Source organism: Coregonus lavaretus (assembly GCF_964263955.1).
Source record: "Coregonus lavaretus genome assembly, chromosome: 34".
NCBI classification, from domain to species: Eukaryota; Metazoa; Chordata; class Actinopteri; order Salmoniformes; family Salmonidae; genus Coregonus; species Coregonus lavaretus.
This window is the reverse complement of record NC_140021.1, coordinates 23,355,772-23,373,379: the sequence shown is the minus strand read 5'-3', so window position 1 is coordinate 23,373,379 and position 17,608 is coordinate 23,355,772. Positions and strand designations below refer to the sequence as shown.

The 17,608-nt window shown below is 43.3% G+C and overlaps 1 protein-coding gene across 1 annotated transcript in view; it reads left to right on the top strand.

The window, feature by feature from the left end:
* The window catches only part of LOC311108905 (cadherin-18-like), a gene marked incomplete at both ends in the record, with an annotated part of 152,120 nt that overhangs the window by 133,682 nt on the left and 830 nt on the right, over nucleotides 1-17,608 (top strand). The window contains 2 exons of the mRNA XM_084151696.1: nucleotides 1,054-1,171; nucleotides 8,671-8,925. Coding sequence (XP_084007822.1) covers nucleotides 1,054-1,171; nucleotides 8,671-8,925 — 373 coding nt within the window. The remainder of the gene's footprint in view (nucleotides 1-1,053; nucleotides 1,172-8,670; nucleotides 8,926-17,608) is intronic.

Here is a 17,608-nt window from a genome sequence, read left to right as displayed (position 1 = left end):
TCTTACCAATTAAGGGTAACAAGCTGACAACAGTGCAGAAGGGTCATCTATGAGAGCACCCATCAGGCCTTTGATGCTAACTCCAACTGGCTGGGAGGCTGGAGCAGTACGTTCTGGAATATATAGGCCCTCAGCAATTCAGCTTCCATCACATAAAGAAATGTACGGTGAGGACAACAGATGGTTGCCAGAGAGAAGTGTTTTGAGGAGACAGGGGCTGCGTCTGAAATGGCACCCTATACCCTATATATTACACTACTTTTGACCAGAGATCTATTGACCCTGGTCAAATGTAGTCCACTATATAGGGCATAGGGTGTCATTTCAGACACAGTCAAGGTATTTGTTAAGTAGATGATAATGCATGATGCATAGGTCTGATGCATGTGATCAGAATAACTAAACAAAACTGTGAATTATATATCCGCTGCAAACATTTTAAACTGTGGTTCTTGTCATTTTGAGTATTGAGGACTGACTTCTGGATGTTCACTTGTTAGCTATGCATGAACATACAGATGTAGGATCTTTAATTTGATCACTCTTTTGTTGCTGAGAAGTTTACTGCACTGCAGGAAATGCCGACAAGCTTTGTGATTTACATAAATTCACTGAAACAGTATTGCACTTTTCATGTAGCCTACTTTTGGCCAGCTAATAGCATAACCACTGATCAAGCAACATTATAATAATAATAATATGCCATTTAGCAGACACTTTTATCCAAAGCGACTTACAGTCATGCGTGCATAAAAATGTTTTTATGTGTATGGGTGAACCCACTACCTTGGCGTTACAAGCGCCTTGCTCTACCAGCTGAGCTACAGAGGACCACATTTTTATTATGGAATAAACGTTCAAATCCTGTTGCTGCAGGATTATATTTGCTGTGACAATTAAGGTCAAATTACGATCCTACATCTTATGAGCAGCCGACCATAAAATATGCTTCATTTTTGGTTAGCACTGTTTTTAATATGAAGACAGGTCATGACTCATTATTAGTTAGCTATTGATGTATTCTCCTCTTGTTGTTCTCCTGGTAAACAACAGGTGATTCAGACTATCACTGCAGTGGATAAGGATGACTTTGCAAACGGCCAGCGATTCTCCTTCTCTTTGCTGAGCGGAATCCCTGTCAACCCCAACTTCACCCTCAAGGACAACGAAGGTATTTATTGCATTCAATATCGTCTGTGTGCATTTCTTATGAGTTTTCTCTAGCTCTGCCCTTTGGCTAAACCTCCACCCAAGGTTTCACATTCAACCACTCAATACCAGATATCTTTAGATACCTGCGACTTGTAAATATAAAGATTTTGATTGTCAAACATCACAGTTAGGCACTGTTGACATTTCAGGGACCGAAATATCAATGAGGGCTCATATTATGTGATTTACTCAAAACATTAGAGTGCCATAAAAGGGTTGGAATAGAACGTTTGGGACCGTTGTTGTTGCCAAACAGATGACTTGCTTTAGTCCTTGCCTCTCTCTCGGTACTGCTCTACCACTTGCCTTATTGTATTGTGTACTAAGGCAGAGGCCGAGTGAGCGGTGAATAGTTACCATGGCAACTGGCAGTAAGGGGTGAGTGTCAGGTGGATAGATAGGCTACTTACTTTAGCTAGCTAAGACCCACAGGTTGGTTTCTGTGTTACACTCTTTTCTGCAGACGGTAGACCCAATAGGTAGGTAGCCCTGGGAGATGAGAGTTCACAGATCTCTGGATGGATCCCTGAGGAACAAAGAGGAAGGAAAAAAAAGCGAAAGAAAATCAATGTGATAATGGGAGATAAGGCTGTTGAGCCTTTATACTACCTTGGGTCCACAGCATCAACCTCCTCTGACCACCTTTCCATTATACAGCCCAGAGATGAGGAATGCGTCCCAAATGGCACCCTATTCTACTATATAGTGCACTACTGTTAATCAAAGCCCTATGGGCCCAGGTCAAAAGTAGTGCACTATAAAAGGAATAGGGTGCCATTTAGGATGCAGCCCTTAAAGTACCTTAGCTCTGTACCATCAGCCTCCTCTGTCCACCTTACCTTTATAAACCTAGCCCAGAGACTGGATTTACCATGTTTATCCAAGTGGCACTTGCAGACCCTCCTCACTTCCTCTCAACCTTTACCTTCCCTGGAGGTGGTCAACAACCAAAAGTACTGACTGGTCTGGAGTGTTTAGTGTTGAGGTAAAAAAAAAAAGTGAGAAGGGTGCAATTGCGGCCTGCAATTCAGGGCGTTCTTGCATGTTGGCATTCCTGCATCTGCAGGAACTCCTCTTTATATTCTATTGGTCCATTTTTAAGCTAGGACAAGCAGAAGGCAGGGGCGCTCCAGCTGGCACAATAAAGTTGGATGCCAGCTGCCGATAAACCCCACAGAAGAAGGGGCGGGGGCAAAAACTGTCGCTAGCTAGCTCTATACCGGTAGACAGTGTCCTTCATCCCCGCCTGTCGGGCACTGTTTTCCCGACGGCGAGGGCAGGTGTTCGTCAGGCGGTAACAAAGGACACTGTGTGCTAGCTTAGCTAGGCTGGTACACAGCAGGCGGGCACATGGTGTCCCTAACTAGTAAGACATCTTCTGGTCACAATAATTAGCAGCATGTGATTATCAGATTGAGGTATTTTTTTCTCCATTGTTTTCATTATAACAACGTGGTGCAGTGGTAAGTCGTTGGCTTTAGTAGCCTATAATCAGTTGGAAGCATGTGATCAATGATGTCTGTAGCTTTGTTTATCGTCGAACAACCACCTGATTGGTAGAAGACAAAAAGGCTATGCTGTGGGGTGTGGGATGTCATCTATAATAATTTGTTCATGCAGAAACCAATGGGGTGCTTGGGGGGGATGTTCATGCAGGAACCAATGGGATGCTCAAGGGAGGGTATTCATGAAGGACCCAATGGGATGCTCGGGGGGGCATTCCTGCAGATGCAGGAATGCTCACATGCAGCAATGCCCCAACTTGCAGGCTGCAGTTGCACACTATTGAAAACAGTGGTCAAAATGTGTTTATGTATGAAATATTTATCAAATGTGCCTATATCTTATCTTTGTCTATTTTGGCTTGATTTGAGTGCCTTAATGATGATTAAATTATACTAATACACACTAATACACTCTTATAAAAAATAGGGTTCTACCTAGAACCCTATATCTAACCCTCTATGTACGCTTCTACTAAGAACTATTTTATCCTCTAAAAGGTTCTACATAGAATGAAGAGTTCTACCGATAACCCTTTTATCTTTGAAGGGTTCTTCCTAGAACCCTTTATGAACGGTTCCACCGTAATTAGGAGTACTGTCTCGGATTCACTTTCTGTTTATATGTTTATATGAGTTCCTTCCTCAAAAACTCATCAGTTGTTCCTATTCCCATTTGTTTGCAATAGAGACTCCCACTCTCTCTCTCTTCACGTGGCCATTTTACCCTTTTATGTCTCTTTATCCATTAACAAAGCATGTTTCTTGTTTAGTCGTACTGAGATGTCACTTTCATTTTTTAAAATATTTTTATTATCTTTAACTCTGCATTGTTGGGAAAGAATGCAGGTTTCAAAAGGGGTCTCTTGTCACAATCTATTACCAAGGTTATTTTCAGTCTGTACTCTACTCACAGTGTAAGCAGCTAGACAGAGTGTGTGAGGCATAGAACCCACCCTGCACATACTGTTGACTCTGTACTGCATTTGATACCCTCTTAAAAATAAAGGTGCAAGTTGGAACCAAATAAGGTTCTTGAGAGCGACGCCATAGGGGAACCATTTTAGGGTCTCTGAAGTACCATACATGGGATGGTTCTTTGAAGAACCATAGAAAAATCCCAGACCAGGAATGTTTAGGCTCTCCAGGACTGGAATTGAATAGCCCAGCTGTAGGGTTTTATTTGCATATTTCCCAGGGTTATTTGCGTGTGAATTTGCGTGTGAGTTTCCAGTACCACCCATGACTGTGTTTGCTAGTGACAGAGACATGGTTGTTGCATTCATTCCTTTTAAGTCCTGTGGCCTTCACCAAGTGAGTTCCTATGTGAATATCATTCAAATGTATTCTTTAAGACAATACATATTTTGTAAGGCTGTCTTTTGATGTCCTAGTGTTACCCTAATACAGTGGCCTGAAACACATTATATGCCACATCAGGTCTACAAGTCACATTTTGCTTGCTCAAAAAGTGATGTGTAACTCCTGAAGCTAGCCTGAGTGGGGATATCTAACATTTGGAAATATTATTCACCTGCAAACTGCATTCAGAATTCATTCAGAAATCCTCACATATGAGACCATCTTAAACATCTAAACTGAATAACCATTTCGGTAACAGTTCAAGTAAAATATTGGAATAGTTTAGAGAATGTATGTTATTTATATTTGAGTAGAATAAGATTAATGAACCAATCAATTTACAAAAACACAGATATTGAAACAATTCAAAAAATCTACCTGCAATAGAGCATGCTGGGAAATATGACATGATGGGCATGGTTTTGGTTCAACGCTGGTTATTAACACCAACACGGGGTATGTTACACCACTGAGTGTTAATTTAACTCATTATAGTTGTAATTTTATTCTTGAATCAACACTAGAAATGTTACACAAAAAATATACACTAGTTAACACTGGCTAATTTGCTGTGTGCTATGAAAGGGACATCTGCAGGCTTCCATATATTTCAAGAACCTTTTAGAGTTCGGAAGAACCGTAGACGCCAAGTCAAGAACCCCAAAATTAACCAAAAGGTTATTTATCGGGCAAGAGTTCTCCAAGGAACCTTAAGAGCTGAGGAAGAACCTTTTTTTTTTCAGGGTAGAGTAAGCTCTCGCCACTTAGAGCAGGCTCTTTCATCCCTGTTGCACTACTACAGACAATGGGAGTGGATGTCTGTCTGCCAACGCCTAATGCTTCCCCTCTGTTGTCGTGAAATTGAAGAAAATCCCTCACACACACCCTCAAACAGACAACCCCTCCTCCCCCCTCCCTCAACACCTCCTCCCTCATCCCTCTCTCCTCCTCCATTCTCCCTGTTATGTTCAAAATGTCCTCATAGACACATTTTTTGGCCTGCGTCCCAAATGGCACCCTATTCACTTTATAGTGCACTACTTTTGACCAGGGCCCATGGGGCACTATATAAGGAATAGGGTGCCATTTGGGATAAATCCTAGGCCCTATCATTGAGTTATTGCTGCTGCAAACACTTTTACACTTCTAGCCATAAAAGCTAGGTTAAAGAAAACACACTGGCAAAGTGATACGTTTTGAATGGTGCTATTGTTAACGGTATTATGTCGTCTCTGGTTTCAGCTGACTGCACGTTTGTGCGTTTTAAAACAGCCCTTAAAGCGTTATGGATACTTCAGAGGCCCATTTCTCCTGTCTGCTTGCAGCCCCATCTTTGCTGAATCTCTAAAGCTATTAGAAAACCTTAATTCCATTGTGTGCTATTCTCTGTTCTTCTCAGAAGGATTCGTTAAATTGCTCTATTTCATTATTTCAAATCAAAAAGCCATGGCGTAATTTATGTTGCAGTGTTTCATTAACAATGTCTATGGGAAAGAGGTATGTAAGACAACAGCTGATGCACACAATGCAATCGTGAGTTGCAGTATCTGGGGCTTGCCTCAAATAATGCCGGTTAAGTAGTGCAATGTAGCCCACATTTTGGTACATTATCTACATAAAAAAAAAAGATAAACAGACATTGCCTTTCCCGATGGAATTTACAATTACTCAACATTACATCCCTCTGATCCCAGTTTTCTGTGCCACATCATTGTGGTGACATTTGCTTTTCTTTACTGTTAATTAACTAGAAGGCTATGTTCTCTAAACAACCCAGTTATTTTAATAGATCAATAGATTTGTGAAGGCTTTTCATACAGAGGACCTTTTATTATACAAGCTAATCAGCTTGGTAGAAAGCAGCGCTGTCAAGCCATTAATATTTGGGATTTTAATTAGCTTATGTATCATTCATACAGCAATTTGCCATTGGTGCTCTATATCTATCTAACATTTGAGACACGATTATCTAGTATAGCTTTGGGAGTATTTGTGCCATAGAGTACTGTAAGAATCCAGTGTTTACAATAATTCTTAACTCCAAAATGTGCTTGGTTTGCTAACTGGGGTAAGACACTAAGACATTCATATCAAAAAGCATACATAAAAAGCATCTATTTGCACGAGGCATGAGGTAGATGCATTTTGAGTCTGAGTCAGCTAGACATTAAAATACTTAGGGCTCTATTCATTCTGTATCGCTGAAGAAAGGTAATTTCCTATTGAGCTGACACCTGCAGCATTTACCATGAATGTAGTCTCCGCTAACGCGGGAACATTGCTTTTCAATTTAAATCACACTGTAATGCTGAATTTCCGCGATATGGATTGAATAGATCCCTAAGTCTAGCTACTAGTGAGAAAGCTGCCAGTTGATGTCTGATTCATCAATGTTGAAAGAAAGCCCCAGAGAACACATTTGAAATCTGTTTATCTGGTGCTCATCACCATTTCCAATAAAGTTTTTTACCAACTGTAAAGGCTCTCAACTCTCTTAATTTCATAACTTCACACGGATAAAAAAAAAAGAAAGATGAGTTGCATAAGTGACATCTCTATCACTCTGTATGGAAATGCTATAGCAGAGGAATTGGCTCTGGTATAAAAAGGAAGCTATTTGCCAGTGAGTGGTTTGTACTTGTGCTTAACAAACCCAGGGGGAATCCCCAAAGGTACACAGTAGTCTTGCAACCTCAAAAAACACACATGCACGCACACACACACACATTAATTAACAGTCAATAGTCCTAGCTACAATCAGGTCCATAATTATTGGCACCCCTGATAAAGACGAGCAAAAAAGGCTGTATAAAATAAATACAAATATGAAGCTATATTGTATGCTCCCAAAAACTGGGAAATTGATTATTTTATACTAATACAATTGCTCAGAGAAAGAGCTTTTGTTTAACGAAAAAAAGAAAAAAAAATGGGTCAAAATTATTGGCATCCCTGTTTTCAATACTCTAGCACCCTCCTCTTGCGAGGATAATGACATGGACCATGCTGTAAAAAACAGCATAGACCAGCATACATTTCAAGCTGATCGGATGCTGGTTATGCTGGCATACCAGTATGGTCAAGCTTGTCTGAACTGCATGGTCTAGCTGGTTATGCTGGCAGACCAGCCTTTGTTGTTTTTTCACTGGTGACTAGCATAAGCTAACGCAAAAATAGCATCAAGTGACATTATGCTGGCAAAGTGATATTTAATTCCAATTCGAATCCAGCCAGAGTGGATTCCCACGATCTGCATTCAGAATAACTTCCAGGGTGAAAAGGAATGAGACTACCTAAACCATCTAAACTGGAACAACCATTTCAGTAATGGGTGCAGTAAATCCACCTAACAGATTGGATTAGTTTAGAAAAATGTATGTTATTTATCTTTGTGTTGCATAAGATCAATTAATTGATTAATCAATCAATGTACATGCAAAACACAGATATTGCAACAAACAATTCTAAAAATCTAACTGCAATAGAGCATGCTGGGAAATATGATGATGATGAGGGGCGTGATTCTGATTAGTTGGGAGTCAAGCTCACTTGGGATTTGAACTCATATTCTCTGTTGCCAGCTGCCTGAATTTCCTCCTACACCACTGTATGGTAAATATTGTTAAAAGATTAGAACCAATAGACATTTTGTAATTTTTCCCTTTGGGGGAAGCTTTTTGGGTGCCACATAGAACCCTTTGATTTGTCCCTGCACACCAGAAGGCTCTAATGTAGTTTATATTATCATAGATCTGGGCTTCAGATATGCAAGTTATGATCGTGAATACCAAACATCACTCTCTCTTTCTTTTCTTGTACCCTGTTCCTTTGTCTCTCCCGGGTTTCTCTCCCTTTATCTTACAGCTCTCTCTCTCTCTCTCTCTCTCTCTCCCGCCCCCTCCTTTCTTGCTGATAATGTGATACTGCGAGTCTGAGTTAATAAAGCTTGAAGTACGTGTTGTCATTCTGACTGTCAATCATTATAATTATTCATAGATGGAGTAGAGATTGGAATGGGAGGTGGTGGAGGTCTAGGAACACTAGTTTGGTAGCTACTACTTTACACTACAGTGCCTCTGTGAGAGCCAGCGCCTCTCACAACCTCCACTGGAATACCTCCTTTTATTTCCCCTTTTCCATCTTTCTTTTATTTCTCTTTCCTTCCTGTCTCACCTTTATTTGTAGAGTGGCCTCATGGATGTTCAAGGTGAACTGCTTATTTAGTGGTTTATTGTAATGACTCGGACATGAACTATGACCGGTAGAAACGTAAACAACAAACAGAGATAACAGACACAGCGAAAGAGACATTTACCAGCTTGAGAGAGACAAGAAGCATGTATGTGTATATCGTTAGATTTGTCGAATGGAAGCATTTTCTATTTCAAAGTGAAAGTACATTTGCTCACTATCTCCATTAAAAATCCATCTGTGGAAGTGGGTTAGAGTGGAGCGCTCTGGACAGAATCTCTCCTAATGGGAAGTGCAGCATGGGTAGCGAGTCATCCTGAATGAGTCCTCTCCTCTAATTTGCCCTAATGAGTGCATTTCTTCTCTCTCTCCCCGCTCTCTCTCTGTCTCTCTCTCGTTCCAGACAACACGGCCAGCATCATTGCGCGGCGGAGGCGGTTCAGCCGACTGGTCCAAGAGCTGTATGAGCTGCCCATCGTAGTGTGGGATGGTGGGGAGCCGGCACTGAGCGGCACCAGCACACTGACCCTGCGGGTGTGCCCATGTCAGTGGAACGGGAGGGTGCAGACGTGCCAGGACGAGAGGGGCCTCCTCTCCTCAGCAGGCCTCAGCACAGGGGCTCTGATCGCCATCCTGCTGTGCATCGTCATCTTGCTGGGTAGGTGTTGTCTGGGTAACATCAAGCCTAGGGAGGAGGGTATGGGTGCACGACTTAGGTGGGGATGATGGGTATGGGTGCACGCCTGGATGGCATCACGCTTTAGGGCATGGTTGTGGAACACCTGGGGGGCATCTTGTCTGAGGGTTTGGGCGTTAAAACGCCTGGAAACATGGTGAAGTGTAGGGAGTAGAGCAGCAGCAGAAGGAGGGATGACCAGGCAGACGAGGAGAGAGGGAGAGAGATGAATGGAATGGTAAGGAAGGACACAAGCGGGTTTTAGAATGAGGGAGGATAGGGACAAGGTCAGGATGATGTAGAAGTGGAGAACAGAGAGTTAGTGAGTGGGCCAGATGGGGAGTGGATAAGTGAAGACAAAAGGACTAAGAGGAGAATAGAAGGAGGGAAAGGAAGGGACACGGAGACTTAAGAGAGTGTGGCATAGAAAGGGGATAGAGCTGTGTTAGACCTGTCCAGAGATTTTCTGATACTTTCTATTTCCATAGAGTCAGGATAAACACACTATTTAGGTTAAATGAATGTGTTGTATAGTAAATGCTTTATAATCAGAGATTACAGAGAATTCATGTGCCACAGAATACAACCATCCGTTTCCCCCTTTCAGCAAAGGGGAAACGGCACTGCCACCACAGCCAAATACCAACAAAGAGCCTCTCTAGAGCAAACAGAACAGTGGTAGGACAGTGAAGAGACAGAATCCGCCATCACCCACTCACCCCATCTCCCTTGATTGTCTGTGGACATCGGTGCGTGAAGGTGATGCATATTCATATCAGCAGTCTCACCACGGCTTTGTCAGAGACTGAGGCACCCAGCAACTAAAGGCCATCATCACTGTTTGGAACAAACGCATGAGTGAGAGACTGCAGAGTGAGAGACTGCAGAGTGAGAGAAATTGACTGACTGATGGTCTTACTTTAATGAGCCATCCTCAATACACTTAAAACACAACAAACACCCACCCCCCAAAAGAAACGCATTGTGTGCCACCATAACCTCCACACAATCACATTACACAGTACACAACAACACAGTACAATACAACACACCCTCCAGCACCACATTACAACCGTACATCCAGCCCCTCCTCTCCAGCCATACAGACAGCCCACCTGAGCCCCCATACCTCCAGAAACATCTCCACACTGTTGATCATTTTGTAAAACTCGAACTCAACCCTAAGGCAAACAGAGACCACACATTTGAATAATAACACCGGGTCTGTTGCCCTTGTCAGTCCCGCCTGCTGTGCCATCTCTTGGGGGGGTGGATTCCACCCCCCGGCAGCCGTAGGTCTGCTAGTCTCTTGATGCCTGCTGCCATTATACATTCGTGCAGGGTGGCTGAATGAGCGGACCTCAAAGGGATAAGTGGGTTGTGGAAGATGGGCTCCTCCCACACCCATGGCCCAGGCGCCATATCCCCCTCTCGTGTGGGTCTCAGCACCTGCCAGGCCCTCAGTACTGCAGCACAAAAATAAGAGACCCTGCTATGTTTTGTCTGTCCGGCCGGATGAGGAAAAGCTGCCGATCTAGCCCCAAACCGCCATCCCTCCTCAATAGAGCACATGCTGGTTCCCTCCAGCCCACATCAGTGTGGTAGAGTAGCTTCTGTGCCGCTTTGAGTCGGAACCCTTCCACCCTGCTCTCCAGGTCCACCAGGCCTTGTCCCCCGCCCTCAACCAGTGATGTCCCGACCAGAAAAAAATCCACTAACTTGCGCTGCAAGTCCGCAAGCAGACAGCCGGCGGGTTGAGAAAGGCCAATTTATGCCATAGGGAGGATGCTGCCAAGTTGTAGATGATCAGCACCCTCCCTCTGTATGACACTTGGGAAAGGAGCCACCTCCACTTCGTCAACCTTGACAGCACTGCTTGTGACACTCCTTCACAGTTCTTCCTAACCCACCCCTCCGAGCCCAGACACCCCAAGCATCTTGAGACCCTCACAGCACCATTGCAACCCCCTTGGAAGCTGTGGAGGTGCCCGTCCCTCCAAGCCCCACATAACAGAGCTTCACTCTTGCTCCAGTTTACCATAGCTGAAGACGCCCCCTCGTACACCCTCAAACTATTCTCCAGGGCCCGTATTCCCTGCTCCATCATCAGCATATGCTGACACTGCTATGCCTATCCGCAACCCTATGCCTGGCTCACACACTCCCTGTAGTCTCCTGTGTAACAGGCCCAGAAAGGACTGAATAATGAGTGTATAGCTGCTCTGACAGAGGGCATTCCTGGCGAATGCCCCGCCCTACCCAGACTGGCCTACTGAGCCCTCCCCCCACCTTGACCATACATAAAGACCCAGCGTACAACACTTTAATCCAGGCCACAAAATTCTCCCCACAACCAAAACAAGACAACACATTGAATAGATATTCATGGTCCACCCGATCAAAGGCTTTCTCCTGGTCCAAGGAAACCATTTCAAGGTTCACATTTGAAAGCCTTGACAGGCATGTCCCTGATTATGAACAGATTATCTGTGATTGAGCGTCCTGGTGAAAAGCAAATGTCTTGTGCCGATGACTTTTGAGAAGGAAGTTTCAACATTGTAGTACAGGGCTTAGCATGTCTCTCGAGGAGGCTAAAAATAGATTTCAGCTTGGAAAAGTTGAATATTTTCAGAAGGAGTCGGGTAATTGGTTAAGGGAGCAGGATAGGAGGGAAATAGAGAGGAGGTTGAAAAGACTGAGGCAGGCAGAGGATGGGTTTGAATCTGTTGAAGCTAGTAATAACAAGGGAGAGGGTATGTCGAGGAAGATTGGTGTCAAGTTCAAACGGAGTGAGCCGGACGCCAGTTCGAGTTCTGGAGTTGAAATGGAAGCGGTAGAAAGTGTTGTGAGGAGCTCGGAGCCCAAGCCTTGCATTGATGGACATGGTTATGATAAAGATACGTTTGGTCCAGTGGGAGTGAGATTTTTGAAGTTTGGTGGAAAAGATGGTGGGTGCTGTTGAGTCGGTGAAGGTAACCCACACACACACACACACACACACACACACACACAGAGAGTACGCGTCAGCTAAGCTAACTGTGGCTAAATTCGTTATGATGGCAGCCATGTTTGTTAATGTTTGACAAGCGAAAATTGACCAATTCCAGAATGCCATTCACTATAAGCCGCAAATAAACTAATTCAAAGATGGCTGCACCCATTGCCTGAATAAGATCAACTTACTTTCACATACATTTCAGAGCAAAAACCAAGCCAAGAGGTCGAAGGAATTGTCCTTAGAGCTCCGAGACAGGATTGTGTCAAGGCACAACTCTGAGGAAGGGTACCACAACATTTCTGCAGCATTGAAGGTCCCCAAGAACACAGTGGCCTCCATCATTCTTAAATGGAAGAAGTTTGGAACAACCAAGACTTTTCCTAGAGCTGGCCGCCCGGCAAAACATAGCAATCGGGGGAGAAGGGCCTTGGTCAGGGAGGTGACCAAGAACCCGATGGTAACTCTGACAAAGCCCCAGAGTTCCTATGTGGAGACGGGAGAACCTTCCAGAAGGACAACCATCTCTGCAACACTCCACCAATCAGGCCTTTATGGTAGAGTTGCCAGACGGAAGCTACTCCTCAGTAAAAGGCACATGGCAGCCATCTTGGAATTTTCCAAAAGGCACCTAAAGGACTCTGACCATTAGAAACAAGATTTTCTGGTCTGATGAAACCAAGATTGAACTCTTTGGCCTGAATGCCAAGCGTCACGTCTGGAGGAAACCTGACACTATCCCTACGGTGAAGTACGGTGGTGGCAGCATATACAGTACCAGTCAAAAGTTTGGACACATCTACTCATTCAAGTATTTTCTTTATTTTTACTATTTTCTACATTGTAGAATAATAGTGAAGACATCAAACCTATGAAATAACCCATATGGAATCATGTAGTAACCAAAAAAGTGTTAAACAAATCAAAATACATGTTATATTTTAGATACTTCAAAGTAGCCACCATTTCTTTGCCTTGATGACAGGTTTGCACACTCTTGGCATTCTCTCAACCAGCTCCATAAGGAATGCTTTTCCAACAGTCTTGAAGGAGTTCCAACATATGCTGAGGACTTCTTGGCTGCTTTTTCCTTCACTCTGCGGTGCAACTCATCCCAAACCATCTCAATTGGGTTGATGTTGGGTTATTGTGGAGGCCAGTTCATCTGATGCAGCACTCCATCACTTTCCTTGGTCAAATAGCCCTTACATAGCCTGGATGTGTGTCTTGGGTCATTGTCCTGTTGAAAAACAAATAATAGCGCAAACCAGATGGGATGGTGTATCGCTGCAGAATGCTATCGTAGCCATGCTGGTTAAGTGTACCTTGAATACTAAACAAATCACCCACAGTGTCACCAGCAAAGCACCCCCACACCATCACACCACCTCCTCCATCCTTCACGGTGGGAACAACACATGCGTAGATCATCTGTTCACCTACTCTGCGTCTCACAAAGACACGGCGGTTGGAAACAAAAATCGCAAATTTGGACTCATCAGACCAAAGGACAGGTTTCCACCGTTCTAATGTCCATTATTTGTGTTTCTTGGTCCAAGCAAGTCTCTTCTTCTTATTGGTGTCCTTTAGTAGTGGTTTCTTTGCAGCAATTCGACCATGAAGGCCTGATTCACGCTGTCTCCTCTGAACAGTTGATGTTGAGATATGTCTGTTACTTATACTCTGTGCAATTTCTGAGGTGCAGTTACCTCTAATGAACTTATCCTCTGCAGCAGAGGTAAATCTGGATCTTCCTTTCCTGTGGCGGTCCTCATGAGAGCCAGTTTCATCATAGCGCGCACACACACACACATACAACACACACTTATTTGAATTGATGAGGTGGCTCTTAAAAGAGCCTTTGGGTTCGTGGAGTGGCAGGCAAGTGACAGTGAGTGTGGTGGTGTGTACTACTGCGTGTGTCTTGCTAGAACCGAGGAGAGACCTGGGCCCGTTTTCAGAAAGCATCTCAGAAAGGGTCTTAGGAATCCTGTTAAAACCTGTTTTAAGACAAAAAAATCCCAGTTTTTTAGGATGACAAACTCTGAACCAGGAGTAAAATAAACTCAGAAAAGTTTATCAGCTGGTAATCACGACAGTTTGAGGTACCGCAAAGGAAAGATGGTGATGACTCTCATTGACATTGTTGCAAATTGGGGAATAACCAATCGTGATGAGGCACTGCCAGCTGTGAACGCTATAGCATGCGTCGCTTCAGAGATACTGCGCAAGAGATACTGTTGCAGGTCTAGAGTATTTATGGATTGATCATATAGAAATATCAAAACATTATTTTACCAACTCCAAAGCAATTGCATGCGGTGTAGGAACCACTGACTCGCTGTATTTTTCTATTAAGACACCTGCTGGAAACTCTTAACTGGTTAGGACAGCTCATGAGGTGTCCTAAATATCTGTGACTTGGTGTGACTCATATGACTAAAGAGGCTTCATGCATCACTTTTATTTTTACCCATAAGAGTAGGAGTAAAATGTCTCTATTAACAGCACTAACAACACGTTTTCTACTCTGAGATGCGTTGTGGATATGGGCCCAGGGCTGAACGCGGAATGAGAAAACAGCCTAGCTGTTTAATTTGGATCTTGCGATGTGGTTGTCCTCAGTTGCTGGGACCGCTACTATCTATCCCGGGACACTGCCAAATCCTAAAGTCTGAAGAGCTGCTGCTTGGCGAAACAGCTAGTCTAGCTGCTAGCTATCAAGCTAGCCAGGTTTCCTTGACAGTTTGAACACATCCCGCGATGCCGTTAGCCCTTATGGATGGGATAGTCCCCGGCTTCTGGCTGTTTAAATCCCTGCTGTCTGTTTCTGTTTCCATCGGCCCTGCGAGCTGTGCTGGCTGGAATTCTGTGGAGTACGAGCATTAGCCTACGTTGCTACCATCATGCCGCCCAAAGTTAAAGAAGGTTGGAGTAATAGAGAGGACAGTATTTCGCTATCACAGTTGCGTGATCTTTTAAATTAATTGTTACAGCAACAGGAAAATAGCTACTGGTGGAATCAACTAACAAAAGAGTAGACGATCTGACCACAGAGGTCCAAGACCTTAAGAACAGTTTGCAGTTCTCCCAGGGAGAGGTGGATGTCCTGAAAGAGACTTGCAGCAAGATGACAGCAAACTGTAAGTCCACATGAGATGACATCAACACTGTCTGTGAATCATTATTACAGATAACTGGGGAAACCGACTATGTAAAGGGCCAATCCAGGAGGAATAACATTGTTGTGGATGGCATACCAGAGTCTCCACATGAGACCTGGGTGGAGTCTGAGGAGAAGGTGAGAAATATTAACACCGAAAAGCTGCAGTTGGATCATAGGAAGATTGAGGTGGAGCACATCCACAGGTTTGGAAAACCTGTAACCAGCCCAGGTGACAGATCCAGGCCGATAGTGGTCAAAGGTTCAAGGACAAGATGGCTGTTATGAAGAGAGCCAAGAACTTGAGAGGAACCAACATCTTCCTCAACGAGGACTTCTCTGAAGCTGTGCGCCAGAGGCGTAAAGAACTTATACCAGCTATGAAAGCTGCCAGAGAGCGCGGGGACATTGCGTACATCTGCTATGACAAGCTCATTGTCCACCCTCCCAAAAGTCTGGGAGGAGTGAGCGAGCCAAGCTTCCGGGTCAGTAGCTTCAGCCCAACATTTCACATGATATGCTTAAATACTTATAACCACTAGGCTAATAAATAAATACATTTTTCTTTTGATTATTAATTACCTACATTATGAAAATAAATGACTTAAATTACTAAAAATGTAACAAAATGTAAAAATGTTATTTCAAGTTATCCATTTGGAGCGCAACATCACGTTGTAAAAAATTATCCTAAATTGGGCATGCCTATAAGTTGGGCAATTGAAGGTATGTTAACTTTGAAGGCTTATGTTAACTTTGATTGTGTTCAATGAAAATGATGGACCTTTCAAACGTTGGATGCAACATTGTATGCAACATTATCGGCAAGTGACGTGATGCCTACTGTGCCAAAGCGATTTAGAGTTGTTAAACGGGAGTGACGAGTGTGTTGATATAACGGTAATATTGTCAAAATTCAACTTTTAACAACCATCAGAATTGGTTAAAAAAAGGTTATGCATGTCAACTTATTAGGCAATAATTAAGAGTAGGCAAACTGATCGTGTCAGGCAAAATTGATATCAAACGTTTTACCATTGCAACATTTGATGTACAGTCACATTCACAGTGGATGTCTGAAGCATGCTATAGAGTTCACAGCTTGCAATGCCTCATCGCGATTGGTTATTCCCCATCATTTGCAACAATGTCAATGAGCGTCATCACCATCTTTCCTTTTCGGTACGTCAAACTGTCGTGATTACCTGCTAAAATGAACCTTTGAGTTGATTTTACTCCTTAACATCATCCTAATACCTACTCTGAGCTGGGAGATTTTTTAAAACAGGTTTTAGCAGGATTCCTAAGACCTTTTCTGAGATGCTTTGTATCTTTGTGTATCCACAAAGCATCTCAGAGTATATATTTTTTTGTAAGTGCTTAGAATAGAGACATTTTACTCCTTCTCTAATGGGTAAAAATAAAAGCTATGCATGAAGCCTCTTTAGTTGTAGGAGTCCAACCTAGTCGACAGATATTTAGGAGATCTCATGAGTTGTCCAAACCAGTTAAGAGTTACCAGCAAGCATCTTAATTTATATTTTAGTCATTTAGCAGACGCTATTATCCAGAGCGACTTACAGTTAGTGAGTGTATACATATTATTTTTATTGTTTTCATACTGGGCCCCCGTGGGAATCGAACCCACAACCCTGTCGTTGCAAACGCCATGCTCTACCAACTGAGCTACATCCCTGCCGGCCATTCCCTCCCCTACACTGGACGACGCTGGGCCAATTGTGCGCCGCCCCATGGGTCTCCCGGTCGCGGCTGCCTACGACTGGATTCGATCCAGGATCTCTAGTGGCACAGCTAGCACTGCGATGCAGTGCCTTAAACCACTGCGCCACTCGGGAGACCTTTTTCTAATAATAGAAAAATGCAGCAAGTCAATGGTTCCGGCGCCACATGCAGTTGCTTTGGAGTTGGAACAGTCTCTCTTGCAGTTTTGACAATAATTTCACGAGGCCAATTTCACATTACATTAAAATATGTAATGTGCAAAAATAAAGAACGGGCCCTGGTCAAAAGTAGTGAACTATGTAGAGAATAGGGTGCCAATTGGGACGCAGCCTATAATGAGAAGATTCTCATCAGCATCCTAGCAGCTTGCATTCAGAGCATCATCACAGCTAATACTAATGATGGCTAATGTGTATTACTGATTTACAGCTCCGCTAGCTTCTGTGTATAATCAGGAATTAATATGCATTATAATAAAATGGAGGGGATGTTTCAAAGCCTTCATTCTTAATGGTACCCTATTCCCTTTATAGGGAATATAATGCCGTTTGGGATGCAGCCAAAGCTTTTATTTTGTTAGCTGTTTACGACCCAAAACATGTAAATGTTTTATGACTTTAATAAATGACATACCAACACCACATGCAGTGCATGAAATTAGCATGCGACCAGGCTTGGATATCATAGCGTCTCGACTGCTACAATAATGATGTGGTGTTGTTAAACCAACCGTTTTGTTGATGTTGTTTCCATTACAGTCGTTA